The sequence below is a fragment of the Bacillus rossius genome, chromosome 3, assembly GCF_032445375.1.
Source record: "Bacillus rossius redtenbacheri isolate Brsri chromosome 3, Brsri_v3, whole genome shotgun sequence".
NCBI classification, from domain to species: domain Eukaryota; kingdom Metazoa; phylum Arthropoda; class Insecta; order Phasmatodea; family Bacillidae; genus Bacillus; species Bacillus rossius.
In genome coordinates this window covers 6,271,612-6,291,387 of record NC_086332.1, presented here as the reverse complement: position 1 = coordinate 6,291,387, position 19,776 = coordinate 6,271,612, and the positions used below count along the sequence as shown (strand labels likewise).

General features: G+C 45.3%; 1 protein-coding gene across 1 annotated transcript in view; it reads right to left on the bottom strand.

Annotated features, from left to right (window-relative positions):
- The window catches only part of LOC134531386 (uncharacterized), a 485,737-nt gene that overhangs the window by 19,850 nt on the left and 446,111 nt on the right, over positions 1-19,776 (bottom strand). The window contains exons 3-4 of the mRNA XM_063367088.1: positions 8,586-8,721; positions 8,371-8,504 (exon numbers count right to left, since the gene is read on the bottom strand). Of these exons, the coding sequence (XP_063223158.1) occupies positions 8,371-8,504; positions 8,586-8,721 (270 nt within the window). The remainder of the gene's footprint in view (positions 1-8,370; positions 8,505-8,585; positions 8,722-19,776) is intronic.

Genomic DNA, 19,776 nt, shown 5'->3' with positions numbered 1-19,776 from the left:
GGGTGATCATCTTTATTTAATGTCCATGAAAGTAAATCGTTGTTGGGCTTGTGAAACCTATTTAGTAAATAAACAATATTCCAAAGAAGAGATACCGTACATGTCATAAACCATACTCTGAAGTTAATGTAGAAAATTTAAACTCTAACATGTGTTAATTTTAAGTTTTTGAAACTTTCCATAAAAAATGCCATCTATCATGACTTGATGTAAGCTTTTGGACATACGCCATTGCTAAGCACATGTATGTCTGTAGAAGAAAACTACAAAAAAAACCAAAAGACAAAAACACAAATTAAGCAAAAAAATTGCTGTTGTCAACAGGATATAAACACCACATAATATTCCGTAACAGGAATATGGTCAACAAACAATGAAAAAATAAAGAAAAATGGACTAACAGAACGACAAAACCCCCAAAAATGATGACAGCACAAACATATTGAACCCAAAAAAATTCAATTTCAAAGATAATGCCATCTATAGAGACTGGAAAAATTCGCGCTTTCGATGACCTCTAGTATAGACACCAACACCCTCTACATACCCAGGCAAATGGCACTTGCTCATTGGCTATTGACTCGTGACACTTGTCAACTGGGACGCTTGCGATTTGATACGTTTTTGGTTGAAGGTTTTCCCATTTGCTAAAAGTCCTTCAGATAAACTGTAAGCCTATCACAGAAGCAATATAAATGTACAGTTGTTTGGATTCTATCATATTGTGAAATGTATCCGCGAATTTTTCCGGTCTCTAGCCATCTATCATATAATAATAATAATAATTGTGCTGAAAGAAGCTCTGAATACTGGAGCGGGCTGAGTCGTGGCCGAGACGACGTGGTTTAGGTGCAGACGTGACGGTATCTGATATATGCGCGGGGTTTAGTCAGAGTAGAACGTCGTCGCCACTCACGGGCTCTCTGACGGGCTGCGGCTGGAATACAGTTCGGAAAAAAAAAAAACACAAAACTTTACAAATTTGATTTTTATAAATTGGACTTTTTTCTATCAATGGCGGCTTCAGGATGACTTTTCGGGAGGGGCTATCGCACATAGAAAGGTCGTAGTTGCAAAAAATGAAAGTGGTCAGATATTGGCCTTGGAATATTATTTACAAATGACAGGTTTCAAATACAGAACCTTAGTATCTCCATGCAACTTTTGATGAGATAAAAGTTTAAAATATGAAATTTAATATTTAAGTAAACATAAATATACACTAACTAATCAATTAAATTGGTCTCGGGAGGGGCTATCGCCCCCACCGCCCCCCTTCAAGAGCCGCGCTGGTTTTCTATGTAAACACAGTGCTCTTGAATTTACAACTACTTAATATTTTTTACCTGTACAAAACTTGGATGTTTTCTTGCTAAAACTTGTAACGTGACTTTAAAAACAAAGTCGCAATTTCACACTAAAAAATATCTTTTGAGAGTTGTGTAGTAGGTCCTATATAGACACTTGATATATTAACGTCTTTAATAACAAATTGATGTAGGTTTTCCCCTAGAGAATTTCGTATATCTTATTTATTATATAAAGCAACAAACCAATCATCAATAGTTAACGAAAATACAATAACAATGTAATTTTTTTAAAATTTAGAATAAAAAATAAAAAATAAAACAATATCGTGAAAAGTTTCAAAACCGAAAAAAAAAACCCCGTTAAGTTATGCATCTCGTTTGGCGTACGAAACAGCAATAAACTTAGTTCCTCAGTTGTGCATTCCTTTGGAGGGGAAAAACCGAACACGGGGAGAACATATTTTCTCGAGACAATTTGCGGGGGCAGAAAGAAAGGGGATTTACGTGCGAAGTGAGCAGTCGAGGAGCCGGGAAACAATCCGCTCCCTGAATCTGCCCGGGGCGCCGGCCCGCAGCGAGTTATTACTAAACATGCAGCGGCAACGAGAAAAACAACTGCTCCTTCCGGCGTGCAGATGAAAGAAACCCCCCTCCCTTCTCCCACCCCTCCCCAAGGAGAACTACAGAGGGCGAAGAAACTAGAGGGTGGTGAAGTTGTGCAGATGTTTCTTCGGAATGTAACATCTCAGCGGCTAACAAGAAATCAACCATTATGTGGTTACATCATAACACCCAAGCGTGAAAAAAATAAGCGCTTGAAAAAAAAATTGTGTTTATTAAAAATAATTATTTTCGGTTCATTTTTTGTTTGGATAAAAATATGATTTACAGTTGTTTTTTCCCCGCCAAACGTGGCTGCAAATATTTTGACTTCAGATTTACGAAAATGAATTTAAAGAATTCATAGTAAAAAATTAATGCATTGTTTTCAAACTTAAACAAACACGTATTAATTATTAATTTACTTGGAGCGGAACGTTTTTAATACATCTTATTTTCAAACTGGCAGCATCAGTGATGTTCAGTTTGGCAAGCTTTGGCGCAAAAATTAATATGTTATTATGTATGTAGCAAACACAGCAACCATTTACCAAGTTAGACGCATGCGTACGAGTCAATATACGCTATGATATATGAGATTTAATTTAACGTAAAAAAAAACTGAAAGAAGATTCATTTTAATTAACATGCGATTGAACTCGTCTGTTCGCCGGCCACTGCCCCCCCCCCTCCTTGCCTTAACACAATTCACCTCCTCAGCAGTTCAGCTCGCGGACATGTAACGTGTAAGATCGCCAACTTTATATGTATATATTATTTAAATCGGCATCTACTGCGAGTAACTACCGGTACGTGTATGAATAATTGTCCAATATTTCAACATATTAAGCATGTAACTTGCAGGAAAAATGATGTTATTTAAAACTGTTAATAATGCATTTTTGCCTGAAATGCACTGGAAGCGATTTACTGACGAAAAACAAAACAAAAAAAGCCTTTTCTTTTCAAGATCGTGGAAAACGCACAAGTGGTAGTGGGTTGAAAACTTGGATTTTTCACGAGGGGGTCAATGCATTAAATACCAGAACATTTCCAAAATACTCCACCTTTTGCAACCCAACTACATTTTGACGTGACAACGTCTAATAAATCGATGAACGCCGGCTGCACGCACGAAAAAGTGTCCAGTTACGCACATTTTCCCGTTACGCTGTGTCCCGTTACGCTCATTGTACGCTTGCACCGCAGCTATCTCTCTTCCACTCGGTTGGAACAACCATCGATTTGATTTTTTCGAGTCACATTAAACTTGAAACACTACCATTCTTTTCCTACTTTTCCTATCATAGTCCTATCTTTAACAGAATAACACAGATAGGAAGAAGTTAAATAGCAAACATGTATAAAAGTTATAGTTTAAAATAAACTGTTCGTTAAAGTAATAAACATATTTGAATTAATGAGTGCAAATAAAAGTAAATTTATCTATTAAATTGTGGATTTCATTTCACTCCTTCTTTGTATCCATACAAAATAGTGATAATTCAATAAAAATGATTCAATTTTATTCATAAAAGTATGCAATAATTTCATCAATGTTTTGTTATGACGTCACGTTAAACTATCATCCGTAAACCAACTTTACAGACAACCAATTTTTTTTTATCTATCTCCACTGGGCTGCCCTGACTAGAACTTCACTGTTGCACAGCCGCGGATGACAGGGAGACAGGGAGACACGAACCAGGTCTGACACTGAGGTCGTCGACACTGATGTCATCACCGACAGTCGACGGAAAAGACGGGATGGGCAGGCGATGTCAGACTGGCGAGTCGTTCAACCATTGTACTTACAAACACACTGTCTGCCGTGGGAAAGTTATCAGACATGATAGCAACTATCAACTCTAAACATCAGTAGCGCGATGACTCAATCAGTCCTTGTTCTTGAAAGAACTAACCATCACAAACAACCACTTAGATTAGGCCTATGCTGGGTCGGACAGCAACATAATTATGACTTGATGTTAGATTTTGGACATACGCCATTACTAAGCACGCGTATGTCTGTAGAAGAAATCTACAAAAAACCCCAAAAGACATAATTATATATAAAACCACTTATTTAACATACGGCATCAGTCTTTTCCAATGCAAGAATTTTTGAAAGAACGTACCGAATTAAAATTGTACGTATTTTATTTGGGCAGTGAAGCTTCTGATTTATCAAAACCACTGGTCAAAATGATCAGTTGACACAGTTTAAAGGAATTATTAACGTTTCTTTACGACAATCAGCAGTTTCTCTCAATGTACAGTGCGTATGGCTGTGCCTGAACTCAGAAACTAAATAGATTTGAATTATGCATAGGAAGCACCCAGCAGGTGAAGTGACATTTTCTGCAGACTCTTTGGTGAACTATTGGTTTATTATTTTCTGCGTTTGACAATTTTGCTTTCACAGTTTACAGAATTTTTTTTGTAAAGGTAAATGTGGGGGTTTATGGTGGATTGTTATAAAAAAAACTGAATGTGACCTCCAAAATTGGTCTACGAACCACTCGAGATACTAACTAGGTGATAATAAATTTAAAGACATTTTAAACATTGTAGAAAAGTCTAAATTTGTACTAGCCGAAAGATTTTGTGGTGGCAGCTAACTTATGAAAAACTTTTGACGTGACAACGTCTAATAAATCGATGAACGCCGGCTGCACGCACGAAAAAGTGCCTCGTTCGCACATTGTTCCGTTACGCTGTGTCCCGTTACGTTCAATGTTCCGTTACGCTGTGTCCCGTTACGCTCATTGTTCCGTTACGCTGTGTCCCGTGACGCTCATTGTTCCGTTACACTGTGTTCCGTTACGCTGTCGGCGAGTGCAGTAATAATAGGTTATGTTACAATTGACTAAAAAATTATGGTGATTCATATAATTTATGATAGATATTTGATTACAGTTTATTTATATGAAAACTTGTTTATAATTATATTTAAACTTTATAGCTAAACGCCAGTTTTTAAAATTAATTACAAGTCATCTACACGTGAACTGTTTCGTCGACTGTTTATAAAGTGAAGTGAAAAGTTAATGTGGTTTTCATTGCTTATTACAACAATTTTGGAAATAAAGGTTAATTTATTATTCTTGTATTTTAAAAATCTGATTACTAGTATAATTTCAAGTATTTATTCTTTTATTATTAAAATAAAAATGATTCAATTTTATTCATAAAAGTATGCAATCATTTCATCAATGTTTTGTTATGACGTCACGTTAAACTATCGTCCGTGAACCGACTTTGCAGACAACCACCAATTTTTGATTGAAATATTCATTCGGCCAGTTCATCTCACCAACACTTGTAGTTACGAGTCGTGCGTGCCACGCGCTGCCCTGAACTCGGTATGAAACCAAATAAAGGCCGAACATGTGCCTGAACGAATGCATTGGATTTTCAAGTCTTCGTCGATGAGCACACAAGTACAGCGGAAGTTAACTTTCGTCCGTGTCTGTGTGTCGATAGGGCTTCGAGAGTCCCACTCTCGACTATATCGATGCCAGCGCACCCCCGCCGTGGAAAAACCAATAAAAAAGCGTGGAGAGGCAATTTTCATCCCGTGTTTTTCACCCCGGCATGTTTTTATTTTTTTATTTTTCCCTCCCCCCTGACCCACTTCGCACGGCTCCACTCGAGGATCGCTCGTGTGTGTGTGTGTGTGTGTGTGTGTGTGTGTGTGTGCGTGCGTGTGTGGCCACCACCTCTTGTCGAAGAGGAGGAGACAAGTGTGTGGAGATGGCTCGATATATCGATTATAGGCCACCGCACTCCCGAACCCACCACCCCTGTTGCATGAGGGATGTTAAGCACCTTATCTAGACGAGGCACAGCCGCGGGGAGAGAAGGCATTGGCTGTGGTGTGGGTGTTCCAGAGGGGAAAGGGGGGGGGGGTGGCTCTTGTATTTGCATCTCCCTGAGAGAAGACGCGAGGGCTTGTACGTATTAAGATTGATTGACTGACTGTGTCCACGAAACTGGATTCTCAGCTTATAGACTTCCCCACTTCTATTTTTTTTTTTTTTTTTAACAAAAATACAGCGAGTAAGAAAAGGTACACACGGAAAAAAAAGTTCAACAGACCCTCGCTTGGATGTTAACAGGTAAAAAGAAAACACAGAAAGAAAAATTCAGAAGTTTCCCACATATCTCGTTTCCTTTTCTGATCGCTTCTCGCGGGGTGCTGAATACACAGGAAAGGAATATAAAGTTTATTTTCTTCTTTTAAGCGAATACACAGGCTGAAAAAAAAGAATAAAAGAGAATCCTGGCAACTAAAACCTAATCTTCTGGCGTATATGTTCGCGTTTCGTGAGGAGCATGAAAGGAGGATTCCAACAGATCGCCAGTGAAAAAGGAAATTCCGGAAGTTGAAAGGACTGCCCGAAATATTGGCAAGCTTTATCTCTGGTGAATTGAAGTTTTCCGCCTTGGGAAGGATCAAATTTAAACTCAAATTGTTCATAATACAATTTTTTACTTTTTCGCCGAGGCATTGAAACAGTGTATATTGCAGAGAGAACATACTTTTTTCAACGTTCTAATGAGAACAAAAAAATTAGTACCTTTTAGAATTATGACATGCCACTCTACTGTTTATTTAACTCTGGATAACATTTTAACAGAAAATTTGATAATTGTGTAAAAATTAAGAAAATTTCATTACTAATTGTCCAAATCATTAGACGACGTAAAAAAATTCCCTCTCAGCACAGCCTACAGGCATATGTAGATTTTGAAGTACCTATTTATTCTGTAAATATTTTGGAATCTTCTATAAACTTCTGTAACATTTTAAGAACTTAATGTACACAAAATATTGATGTTTTACAATATTACAAATGATCTATTGAACATTCCCTCATTTTCCATGCAGCGAAAATTATATAAATATTTTTAATTCAGTGCATTCAGCATTGAATAGCTTAGAAAAATATTAATATCATGCCAACTAAGATAATTATACAATTTTTTTGGACCTTCAAAAATATTTTTCATCCCTTGCACTAATAACGTAGTTGTATAAACATTTGCTTTGCACCAAGGTTTAAGATAAAATTAAGACGGTTAAAAAAAACAACAACAAATTTGATACCAAGACAACTTTGAATATTTTTTAAATTTCTCTCCTGGTTTTACAGTAATAATTCGTTTCATACAAATGTTTTCAGCCATTAGTTTAGGATTAATACAATAAATTATAATGGATTTGATAATATATAGATATTAAAAAGTAATGATTTTTTTAAACTTTTAAACATTATTTCCACCCCTTTCAGTAATGGTTGCTTATATAAAAAATATATTTTATCAAAAGTTTTAGACAATATTTATAAAGTTAAACAAAAATAAGTTTGGATTCGATAGTGTACATGGTAGGAACGTTTTATTTATTTTCTTATTCCAACCCCATTTTTTCCAACACCTTGCAATAATGGCTTGTATTATCTAAAATTGTTTCAGAAAAATTGTTAGATTAAAATTATAATATTTACAACCAATTTGAACGTATTTGATGGTGTGGCTACCAAGGGAGTTATGAATTTATTTATTTTTAATTTAACCCCTTTGTATCCACGATCCACCCTTTGCAATGGTTGGTTGTATCAGAAATTGTTTCAGACAAAATATTTAGGTTTACAAACAATTCAAAGGGATATGATAATGTGCCTACTAAGGCAGTTATGAATTTTTTTTGTCATTCAACCCCTGTTTGTTACACCCCTTGCAACAATCATAGGTGGTATGAAAAATTATATAATTATGCTTGTTATTTATATTTATTTGTTAAAATTCACTATCTGCCGCAGAGTGCAGTGTTTCTGTTGAAGAGTTATTCAAGTTGTAAATGTGTATAAGATAACGTGTGGTATATTTTTCACCTGTTTATTATATCGGTTGTGTTTGACATTATCGAGAATAAAATTGCTAGCTTCGTTAATGCTCCTCCTCAAGTTCAAAAAGTACCCTTTTTGTTTTCCTCCAGGGAGGGCAACAAGATAATGTTCACAAATATAAGGGTTGGTTGTAGTATCATTTGCAAAACAAAAGAGAAAATTGAATTGCTTACATTCACCGATTTCATCGTAAGGGACAAAAAAGGTGTTACAACAGGCGAAGTCGATGGACGGGGCGTGAACTCACCTCACAGTGAATAAATATCAAGTTACGAACTACAGCTGCTTTGTAAGAACAAATTATAGTGAATTTGTGAATATGACTTAGTGAATTTAATGTAATAAAATAAATAATTGTAAAAAAGTACTTTATTGGATATGAAAGTATATTTTTATCAACTCAACTATGTACCAGGTCATTAAGACTTGCTTTTGATTATATAAGAATCATGCTCATGAGTTCTGAGACCGAACATTTGTCAGAGCTCTCGTGCACACCCTACTCGAGGCGAGTGCAGCGGGCGAAGAAAGAGACGGGAGCTGACCTGCTGGCCGTTGATGAACCAGGTGAGGTTGGCGGCCGGGTAGGAGGGCCGAGAGCTGCAGTTGGCTCGCAGCCTCTCCCCCAGCGAGTACTTGAGCTTGCCCACCTCCAGCACCGGGTTCTCGTCGGGAAACTCTGCACACGACACACCGCCACGTGGCAGGTCACACACGGCCACACCCACACCCGCCCGCCAGCCGCCCACTCCCGGCCTACCTGTGACTATCATGAGGGCGGAGCGGATCTCCGTGTGGAAGGAAGGCGCGTCGGCAGTCACCTCGCACTTGTAGAAGCCCGTCTGGTTCCTCTTCAGGCCCCACAAGGTCACCTCGCGTGCGTTGGACAGGTTGATCTGCAACACCAGCACCGTTGCCTCGTCACACCCAGCACGTGGCTGAAACAACTGAGCTCATGTAGGAGTCCTGGTTCCTCTTCAGACCCCACAAAGTCGCCTCGCGGGCATTGGACAGGTTGATCTGCAACACCAGCACCATCGCCTCGTCACACCCAGCACGTGGCTGAAACAACTGAGCTCATGTAGGAGTCTTGGTTCCTCTTCAGGCCCCACAAGGTCACCTCGCGGGCGTTGGACAGGTTGATCTGCAACACCAGCACCATCGCCTCGTCACACCCAGCACGTGGCTGAAACAACTGAGCTCATGTAGGAGTCCTGGTTCCTCTTCAGGCCCCACAAGGTCACCTCGCGGGCGTTGGACAGTTTGATCTGCAACACCAGCACCATCGCCTCGTCACACCTAGCACGTAGCTGAAACAACTGAGCTCATGTAGGAGTCCTGGTTCCTCTTCAGGCCCCACAAGGTCACCTCGCGGGCGTTGGACAGGTTGATCTGCAACACCAGCACCATCGCATCGTCACACCCAGCACGTGGCTGAAACAACTGAGCTCATGTAGAAGTGTTGGTTCCACTTCAGGCCCCACAAGGTCACCTCGCGGGCGTTGGACAGGTTGATCTGCAACACCAGCACCATCGCCTCGTCACACCCCGCACTTGGCTGAAACAACTGAGCTCATGTAGGAGTCCTGGTTCCTTTTCAGACCCCACAAAGTCGCCTCGCGGGCATTGGACAGGTTTATCTGCAACACCAGCACCATCGCCTCGTCACACCCAGCACGTGGCTTAAACAACTGAGCTCATGAAGGAGTCCTGGTTCCTCTTTAGGCCCCACAAGGTCACCTCGCGGGCGTTGGACAGTTTGATCTGCAACACCAGCACCATCGCCTCGTCACACCCAGCACGTGGCTGAAACAACTGAACTCATGTAGGAGTCCTGGTTCCTCTTCAGACACCACAAGGTCACCTCGCGGGCGTTGGACAGGTTGATCTGCAACACCAGCACCGTTGCCTCGTCACACCCAGCACGTGGCTGAAACAACTGAGCTCATGTAGGAGTCCTGGTTCCTCTTCAGACCCCACAAAGTCGCCTCGCGGGCATTGGACAGGTTGATCTGCAACACCAGCACCATCGCCTCGTCACACCCAGCACGTGGCTGAAACAACTGAGCTCATGTAGGAGTCCTGGTTCCTCTTCAGGCCCCACAAGGTCACCTCGCGGGCGTTGGACAGGTTGATCTGCAACACCAGCACCATCGCCTCGTCACACCCAGCACGTGGCTGAAACAACTGAGCTCATGTAGGAGTCCTGGTTCCTCTTCAGGCCCCACAAGGTCACCTCGCGGGCGTTGGACAGTTTAATTTGCAACACCAGCACCATCGCCTCGTCACACCCAGCACGTGGCTGAAACAACTGAGCTCATGTAGGAGTCCTGGTTCCTCTTCAGGCCCCACAAGGTCACCTCGCGGGCGTTGGACAGGTTGATCTGCAACACCAGCACCATCGCCTCGTCACACCCAGCACGTGGCTGAAACAACTGAGCTCATGTAGGAGTCCTGGTTCCTCTTCAGGCCCCACAATGTCACCTCGCGGGCGTTGGACAGTTTGATCTGCAACACCAGCACCATTGCCTCGTCACACCCAGCACGTGGCTGAAACAACTGAGCTCATGTAGGAGTCCTGGTTCCTCTTCAGACACCACAAGGTCACCTCGCGGGCGTTGGACAGGTTGATCTGCAACACCAGCACCGTTGCCTCGTCACACACAGCACGTGGCTGAAACAACTGAGCTCATGTAGGAGTCCTGGTTCCTCTTGAGACCCCACAAAGTCGCCTCGCGGGCATTGGACAGGTTGATCTGCAAAACCAGCACCATCGCCTCGTCACGCCCAGCACGTGGCTGAAACAACTGAGCTCATGTAGGAGTCCTGGTTCCTCTTCAGGCCCCACAAGGTCACATCGCGGGCGTTGGACAGGTTGATCTGCAACACCAGCACCATCGCCTCGTCACACCCAGCACGTGGCTGAAACAACTGAGCTTATGTAGGAGTCCTGGTTCCTCTTCAGGCCCCACAAGGTCACCTCGCGGGCGTTGGACAGGTTGATCTGCAACACCAGCACCATCGCCTCGTCACACCCAGCACGTGGCTGACACAACTGAGCTCATGTAGGAGTCCTGGTTCCTCTTCAGGCCCCACAAGGTCACCTCGCGGGCGTTGGACAGTTTGATCTGCAACACCAGCACCATCGCCTCGTCACACCCAGCACGTGGCTGAAACAACTGAGCTCATGTAGGAGTCCTGGTTCCTCTTCAGACACCACAAGGTCACCTCGCGGGCGTTGGACAGGTTGATCTGCAACACCAGCACCGTTGCCTCGTCACACCCAGCACGTGGCTAAAACAACTGAGCTCATGTAGGAGTCCTGGTTCCTCTTCAGACACCACAAGGTCACCTCGCGGGCGTTGGACAGGTTGATCTGCAACACCAGCACCGTTGCCTCGTCACACCCAGCACGTGGCTGAAACAACTGAGCTCATATAGGAGTCCTGGTTCCTCTTCAGACACCACAAGGTCACCTCGCGGGCGTTGGACAGGTTGATCTGCAACACCAGCACCGTTGCCTCGTCACACCCAGCACGTGGCTGAAACAACTGAGCTCATGTAGGAGTCCTGGTTCCTCTTCAGACCCCACTGGGTCACCTCGCGGGCGTTGGACAGGTTGATCTGCAACACCAGCACCATCGCCTCGTCACACCCATCACGTGGCTGAAACAACTGAGCTCATGTAGGAGTCCTGGTTCCTCTTCAGACACCACAAGTTCACCTCGCGGGCGTTGGACAGGTTGATCTGCAACACCAGCACCGTTGCCTCGTCACACACAGCACGTGGCTGAAACAACTGAGCTCATGTAGGAGTCCTGGTTCCTCTTGAGACCCCACAAAGTCGCCTCGCGGGCATTGGACAGGTTGATCTGCAACACCAGCACCATCGCCTCGTCACACCCAGCACGTGGCTGAAACAACTGAGCTCATGTAGGAGTCCTGGTTCCTCTTCAGGCCCCACAAGGTCACCTCGCGGGCGTTGGACAGTTTAATTTGCAACACCAGCACCATCGCCTCGTCACACCCAGCACGTGGCTGAAACAACTGAGCTCATGTAGGAGTCCTGGTTCCTCTTCAGGCCCCACAAGGTCACCTCGCGGGCGTTGGACAGGTTGATCTGCAACACCAGCACCATCGCCTCGTCACACCCAGCACGTGGCTGAAACAACTGAGCTCATGTAGGAGTCCTGGTTCCTCTTCAGGCCCCACAATGTCACCTCGCGGGCGTTGGACAGTTTGATCTGCAACACCAGCACCATTGCCTCGTCACACCCAGCACGTGGCTGAAACAACTGAGCTCATGTAGGAGTCCTGGTTCCTCTTCAGACACCACAAGGTCACCTCGCGGGCGTTGGACAGGTTGATCTGCAACACCAGCACCGTTGCCTCGTCACACACAGCACGTGGCTGAAACAACTGAGCTCATGTAGGAGTCCTGGTTCCTCTTGAGACCCCACAAAGTCGCCTCGCGGGCATTGGACAGGTTGATCTGCAAAACCAGCACCATCGCCTCGTCACGCCCAGCACGTGGCTGAAACAACTGAGCTCATGTAGGAGTCCTGGTTCCTCTTCAGGCCCCACAAGGTCACATCGCGGGCGTTGGACAGGTTGATCTGCAACACCAGCACCATCGCCTCGTCACACCCAGCACGTGGCTGAAACAACTGAGCTTATGTAGGAGTCCTGGTTCCTCTTCAGGCCCCACAAGGTCACCTCGCGGGCGTTGGACAGGTTGATCTGCAACACCAGCACCATCGCCTCGTCACACCCAGCACGTGGCTGACACAACTGAGCTCATGTAGGAGTCCTGGTTCCTCTTCAGGCCCCACAAGGTCACCTCGCGGGCGTTGGACAGTTTGATCTGCAACACCAGCACCATCGCCTCGTCACACCCAGCACGTGGCTGAAACAACTGAGCTCATGTAGGAGTCCTGGTTCCTCTTCAGACACCACAAGGTCACCTCGCGGGCGTTGGACAGGTTGATCTGCAACACCAGCACCGTTGCCTCGTCACACCCAGCACGTGGCTAAAACAACTGAGCTCATGTAGGAGTCCTGGTTCCTCTTCAGACACCACAAGGTCACCTCGCGGGCGTTGGACAGGTTGATCTGCAACACCAGCACCGTTGCCTCGTCACACCCAGCACGTGGCTGAAACAACTGAGCTCATATAGGAGTCCTGGTTCCTCTTCAGACACCACAAGGTCACCTCGCGGGCGTTGGACAGGTTGATCTGCAACACCAGCACCGTTGCCTCGTCACACCCAGCACGTGGCTGAAACAACTGAGCTCATGTAGGAGTCCTGGTTCCTCTTCAGACCCCACTGGGTCACCTCGCGGGCGTTGGACAGGTTGATCTGCAACACCAGCACCATCGCCTCGTCACACCCATCACGTGGCTGAAACAACTGAGCTCATGTAGGAGTCCTGGTTCCTCTTCAGACACCACAAGTTCACCTCGCGGGCGTTGGACAGGTTGATCTGCAACACCAGCACCGTTGCCTCGTCACACACAGCACGTGGCTGAAACAACTGAGCTCATGTAGGAGTCCTGGTTCCTCTTGAGACCCCACAAAGTCGCCTCGCGGGCATTGGACAGGTTGATCTGCAACACCAGCACCGTTGCCTCGTCACACCCAGCACGTGGCTGAAACAACTGAGCTCATGTATGAGTCCTGGTTCCTCTTCAGACACCACAAGGTCACCTCGCGGGCATTGGACAGGTTGATCTGCAACACCAGCACCGTTGCCTCGTCACACCCAGCACGTGGCTGAAACAACTGAGCTCATGTAGGAGTCCTGGTTCCTCTTCAGACACCACAAGGTCACCTCGCGGGCGTTGGACAGGTTGATCTGCAACACCAGCACCGTTGCCTCGTCACACCCAGCACGTGGCTGAAACAACTGAGCTCATGTAGGAGTCCTGGTTCCTCTTCAGACACCACAAGGTCACCTCGCGGGCGTTGGACAGCTTGATCTGCAACACCAGCACCGTTGCCTCGTCACAGCCAGCACGTGGCTGAAACAACTGAGCTCATGTAGGAGTCCTGGTTCCTCTTCAGACCCCACTGGGTCACCTTGCGGGCGTTGGACAGGTTGATCTGCAACACCAGCACCATCGCCTCGTCACACCCAGCACGTGGCTGAAACAACTGAGCTCATGTAGGAGTCCTGGTTCCTTTTCAGGCCCCACAAGGTCACCTCGCGGGCGTTGGACAGGTTGATCTGCAACACCAGCACCATCGCCTCGTCACACCCAGCACGTGGCTGAAACAACTGAACTCATGTAGGAGTCCTGGTTCCTCTTCAGGCCCCACAAGGTCACCTCGCGGGCATTGCACAGGTTGATCTGCAACACCAGCACGATCGCCTCGTCACACCCAGCACGTGGCTGAAACAACTGAGCTCATGTAGGAGTCCTGGTTCCTCTTCAGGCCCCACAAGGTCACCTCGCGGGCGTTGGACAGGTTGATCTGCAACACCAGCACCATCGCCTCGTAACACCCAGCACGTGGCTGAAACAACTGAGCTCATGTAGGAGTCCTGGTTCCTCTTCAGGCCCCACAAGGTCACCTCGCGGGCGTTGGACAGTTTGATCTGCAACACCAGCACCATCGCCTCTTCACACCCAGCACGTGGTTGAAACAACTGAGCTCATGTAGGAGTCCTGGTTCCTCTTCAGACACCACAAGGTCACCTCGCGGGCGTTGGACAGGTTGATCTGCAACACCAGCACCGTTGCCTCGTCACACCCAGCACGTGGCTAAAACAACTGAGCTCATGTAGGAGTCCTGGTTCCTCTTCAGACACCACAAGGTCACCTCGCGGGCGTTGGACAGGTTGATCTGCAACACCAGCACCGTTGCCTCGTCACACCCAGCACATGGCTGAAACAACTGAGCTCATATAGGAGTCCTGGTTCCTCTTCAGACACCACAAGGTCACCTCGCGGGCGTTGGACAGGTTGATCTGCAACACCAGCACCCTTGCCTCGTTACACCCAGCACGTGGCTGAAACAACTGAGCTCATGTAGGAGTCCTGGTTCCTCTTCAGACACCACAAGTTCACCTCGCGGGCGTTGGACAGGTTGATCTGCAACACCAGCACCGTTGCCTCGTCACACCCAGCACGTGGCTGAAACAACTGATCTCATGTAGGAGTCCTGGTTCCTCTTCAGGCCCCAGAAGGTCACCTCGCGGGCGTTGGACAGGTTGATCTGCAACCCCAGCACCGTTGCCTCGTCACGCCCAGCACGTGGCTGAAACAACTGAGCTCATGTAGGAGTCCTGGTTCCTCTTCAGACACCACAAGGTCACCTCGCGGGCGTTGGACAGCTTGATCTGCAACACCAGCACCATCGCCTCGTCACAGCCAGCACGTGGCTGAAACAACTGAGCTCATGTAGGAGTCCTGGTTCCTCTTCAGGCCCCACAAGGTCACCTCGCGGGCGTTGGACAGGTTGATCTGCAACACCAGCACCATCGCCTCGTCACACCCAGCACGTGGCTGAAACAACTGAGCTCATGTAGGAGTCCTGGTTCCTCTTCAGGCCCCACAAGGTCACCTCGCGGGCGTTGGACAGGTTGATCTGCAACACCAGCACCATCGCCTCGTCACACCCAGCACGTGGCTGAAACAACTGAGCTCATGTAGGAGTCCTGGTTCCTCTTCAGGCCCCTCAAGGTCACCTCGCGGGCGTTGGACAGGTTGATCTGCAACACCAGCACGATCGCCTCGTCACACCCAGCACGTGGCTGAAACAACTGAATTCATGTAGGAGTTATGGTTCCTCTTCAGGCCCCACAAGGTCACCTCGCGGGCGTTGGATAGTTTGATCTGCAACACCAGCACCGTTGCCTCGTCACACCCAGCACGTGGCTGAAACAACTGAGCTCATATAGGAGTCCTGGTTCCTCTTCAGACACCACAAGGTCACCTCGCGGGCGTTGGACAGGTTGATCTGCAACACCAGCACCGTTGCCTCGTCACACCCAGCACGTGGCTGAAACAACTGAGCTCATGTAGGAGTCCTGGTTCCTCTTCAGACCCCACTGGGTCACCTCGCGGGCGTTGGACAGGTTGATCTGCAACACCAAAACCATCGCCTCGTCACACCCATCACGTGGCTGAAACAACTGAGCTCATGTAGGAGTCCTGGTTCCTCTTCAGACACCACAAGTTCACCTCGCGGGCGTTGGACAGGTTGATCTGCAACACCAGCACCGTTGCCTCGTCACACCCAGCACGTGGCTGAAACAACTGAGCTCATGTAGGAGTCCTGGTTCCTCTTCAGACACCACAAGGTCACCTCGCGGGCGTTGGACAGGTTGATCTGCAACACCAGCACCGTTGCCTCATCACAACCAGCACGTGGCTGAAACAACTGAGCTCATGTATGAGTCCTGGTTCCTCTTCAGACACCACAAGGTCACCTCGCGGGCATTGGACAGGTTGATCTGCAACACCAGCACCGTTGCCTCGTCACACCCAGCACGTGGCTGAAACAACTGAGCTCATGTAGGAGTCCTGGTTCCTCTTCAGACACCACAAGGTCACCTCGCGGGCGTTGGACAGGTTGATCTGCAACACCAGCACCGTTGCCTCGTCACACCCAGCACGTGGCTGAAACAACTGAGCTCATGTAGGAGTCCTGGTTCCTCTTCAGACACCACAAGGTCACCTCGCGGGCGTTGGACAGCTTGATCTGCAACACCAGCACCGTTGCCTCGTCACAGCCAGCACGTGGCTGAAACAACTGAGCTCATGTAGGAGTCCTGGTTCCTCTTCAGACCCCACTGGGTCACCTTGCGGGCATTGGACAGGTTGATCTGCAACACCAGCACCATCGCCTCGTCACACCCAGCACGTGGCTGAAACAACTGAGCTCATGTAGGAGTCCTGGTTCCTTTTCAGGCCCCACAAGGTCACCTCGCGGGCGTTGGACAGGTTGATCTGCAACACCAGCACCATCGCCTCGTCACACCCAGCACGTGGCTGAAACAACTGAACTCATGTAGGAGTCCTGGTTCCTCTTCAGGCCCCACAAGGTCACCTCGCGGGCATTGCACAGGTTGATCTGCAACACCAGCACGATCGCCTCGTCACACCCAGCACGTGGCTGAAACAACTGAGCTCATGTAGGAGTCCTGGTTCCTCTTCAGGCCCCACAAGGTCACCTCGCGGGCGTTGGACAGTTTGATCTGCAACACCAGCACCATCGCCTCGTCACACCCAGCACGTGGCTGAAACAACTGAGCTCATGTAGGAGTCCTGGTTCCTCTTCAGACACCACAAGGTCACCTCGCGGGCGTTGGACATTTTGATCCGCAACACCAGCACCGTTGCCTCGTCACACCCAGCACGTGGCTGAAACAACTGAGCTCATGTAGGAGTCCTGGTTTCTCTTCAGACACCACAAGGTCACCTCGCGGGCGTTGGACAGGTTGATCTGCAACACCAGCACCATCGCCTCGTTACACCCAGCACGTGGCTGAAACAACTGAGCTCATGTAGGAGTCCTGGTTCCTCTTCAGGTCCCACAAGGTAACCTCGCGGGCGTCGGGACGTTGATATGAAACATCAGCGTTCTCCGACATGCCAGACTTTCTATGTGGCTAAAAGAACTCATGCATTTGAAAATTTTTTTTTAAAGAGTTGCAAAAAGGATGATTCAAAATGTATGGACGCTTAGAGAAATAATGTGACTCGATACTGTATATCCTTGTACATTCGATAAATTTAAAATGCCTTACGAGTCTGTCTCTTTCCAAGCGAAATCTATCATGACAATCTAGGCTATGGGGTTTGTAAGTGAGCAACGAGTTTGATGGCTACATCAGGAATAGGTACGAGCCCATAATCTGTAAGATTGTTTACAAAGTTGGTTCTAAAATGATATTACTACTAGATCCTATTTTAATTAGTGGTAACTCGTATATCACTTATCTCCCTAATAGTTTATTCAATTTATTTACATTTTTTTAAAACTAAGAACTTATTTGTTTTACTAATGTTTATGTTTAACTCTTGTATTCAGGCAATCATTTATAAATCAGCTTTATTACAAAACTTGTTTTTTCACTACATTGCTGATTGAATGTTGTTATTTATTTTTATTTTAAAGTTATTTTTTAATTAGATAATTTTATCTATATTTTAATGTTAAGCAGTTGAGTCGGACAAAAATGAAATAGTTTCATATAAATATCATTTTTTTGCATACTATATCGGTTGAACGATATTATATTGGCACGTGACCCTTGTAATACACGCGGTATTTAATAACCGCGCGCGCTTATACGCCTATCTCATTTAGCGAGAAAGCCAACCCAACTCGGTAACAGTCTTTGCTCAGGAGTTATTGACAGTTATTGGGCACCGAGTTAAAATTAAATTATTCAGAAAAAAATTATTATTTTGGAGGTCCCATCGTCCTAAGCCTTTAACCTGTACAGGATTATGATGAAATTTTAAACAATATTTTTTAGCTTTTTTTTTGTGTGTGTTGGTTTATGTCTATCTTGGTTTGTGTAGATGTGTATGGATTTTGTGAGCCTCCCTATCACATTTTCTCCCAGTTAAAAGATTCTGATGAAAATTTATATTAAGAGAATTTTCTGCTTACAGATTTGATATTTGTTAAATATTTCAAAATTATTAGCAAAATATAGTGCATTACTTAAGTCCTAGATGATATATTGCAAAAAAACTTGCAAAATACGTATCGTATTAAAAATGTATAATAGAAAATATGTTATTTCTACTTTAATATTATAGTAACATAGTAACATGGTCTTTATGCTTGATCTATAAATTATTTATAGATCAAGTATAATGACCATGTTCATAATTCTTAATAAAATGAAGTAATTATTGTCTTTTAATTTTATTATTTCATTAAAATTTAATTTGTAGGCTTTTGTAAAATATGTTCTGCACATAAAACTTTTTATCTGAATACTGCTAGCGCTTAATTTAGGACGCGAATACTAAATTCGCAATATGCCTATAAATATGCGTAGCATCAAATTATTCATAAAACGAAGCTATTTATATTTTAATTCCTGATAAGAATAACATATTTATTCATTAAGAGTTTAAATTTTTTTTCGCACTTTTGACAGCTGTGTAATTTAAACCAACGAATCTTGCAATTTTTATTAAATTTGATATTGACATTGAACCCATCGCTCAAAATTAAAAATTTACTTCAATGCTATTTGTTAGTACCAAATATTTATCTGTAAATACTACAACTAATTTAAATAATAGTATCTCAACTAACTGAAACTTTTAAAATCACATATATTGAGTAAAAAATGCAAACTTGTCTTAACAGATGTAAACGTAATAAAAATAGTGCGTGGAGTCCCTCCGCGCGGAAGAAGTGAAACTTCTTAATGTGGAAATGAAAATAGGAAGGGGTAGAAATTGATTTTTAGTGAAATCATATTGTTTCTTTAAGACAAACTTTATTAACATTGCTTACAATTCACAATATTGATCGCATCTTTTAATTATCATTTTCGAGTGGAGAAATATCCAAACCTATAACATTTAAAATGGGATTATGATAACTAAAGTAAGATACGAAATGTTTGAGTTCTATTTTGTTCAATATTTCTTGCCAAAACTGCATCAGTGGTAGTTCCCCCTTTGGTTTTCACGACGCTCACACTGTTTACTTCGCTGCATAGCAAGAATACCACGCGCATGTGCTTGGGATCTACCGACTCACTCTCTTTCTCTCTCCTACTTTCTACCTTTGTGTATATTTCTTTCCCTCTCCCTCTTGCGTTGGAATATTGGACGCTACTCGTTGCTAACGCTCGCGCATGCGTTCGAGTGCCACGCATTCACTCTCGCTCTGTCTCTTTCTATTCCCCCTCCCCAGGAGCGTTGAACGTTTAACGCAACAGTGCTTTCATACCCCCTCCATGGTAGCGTT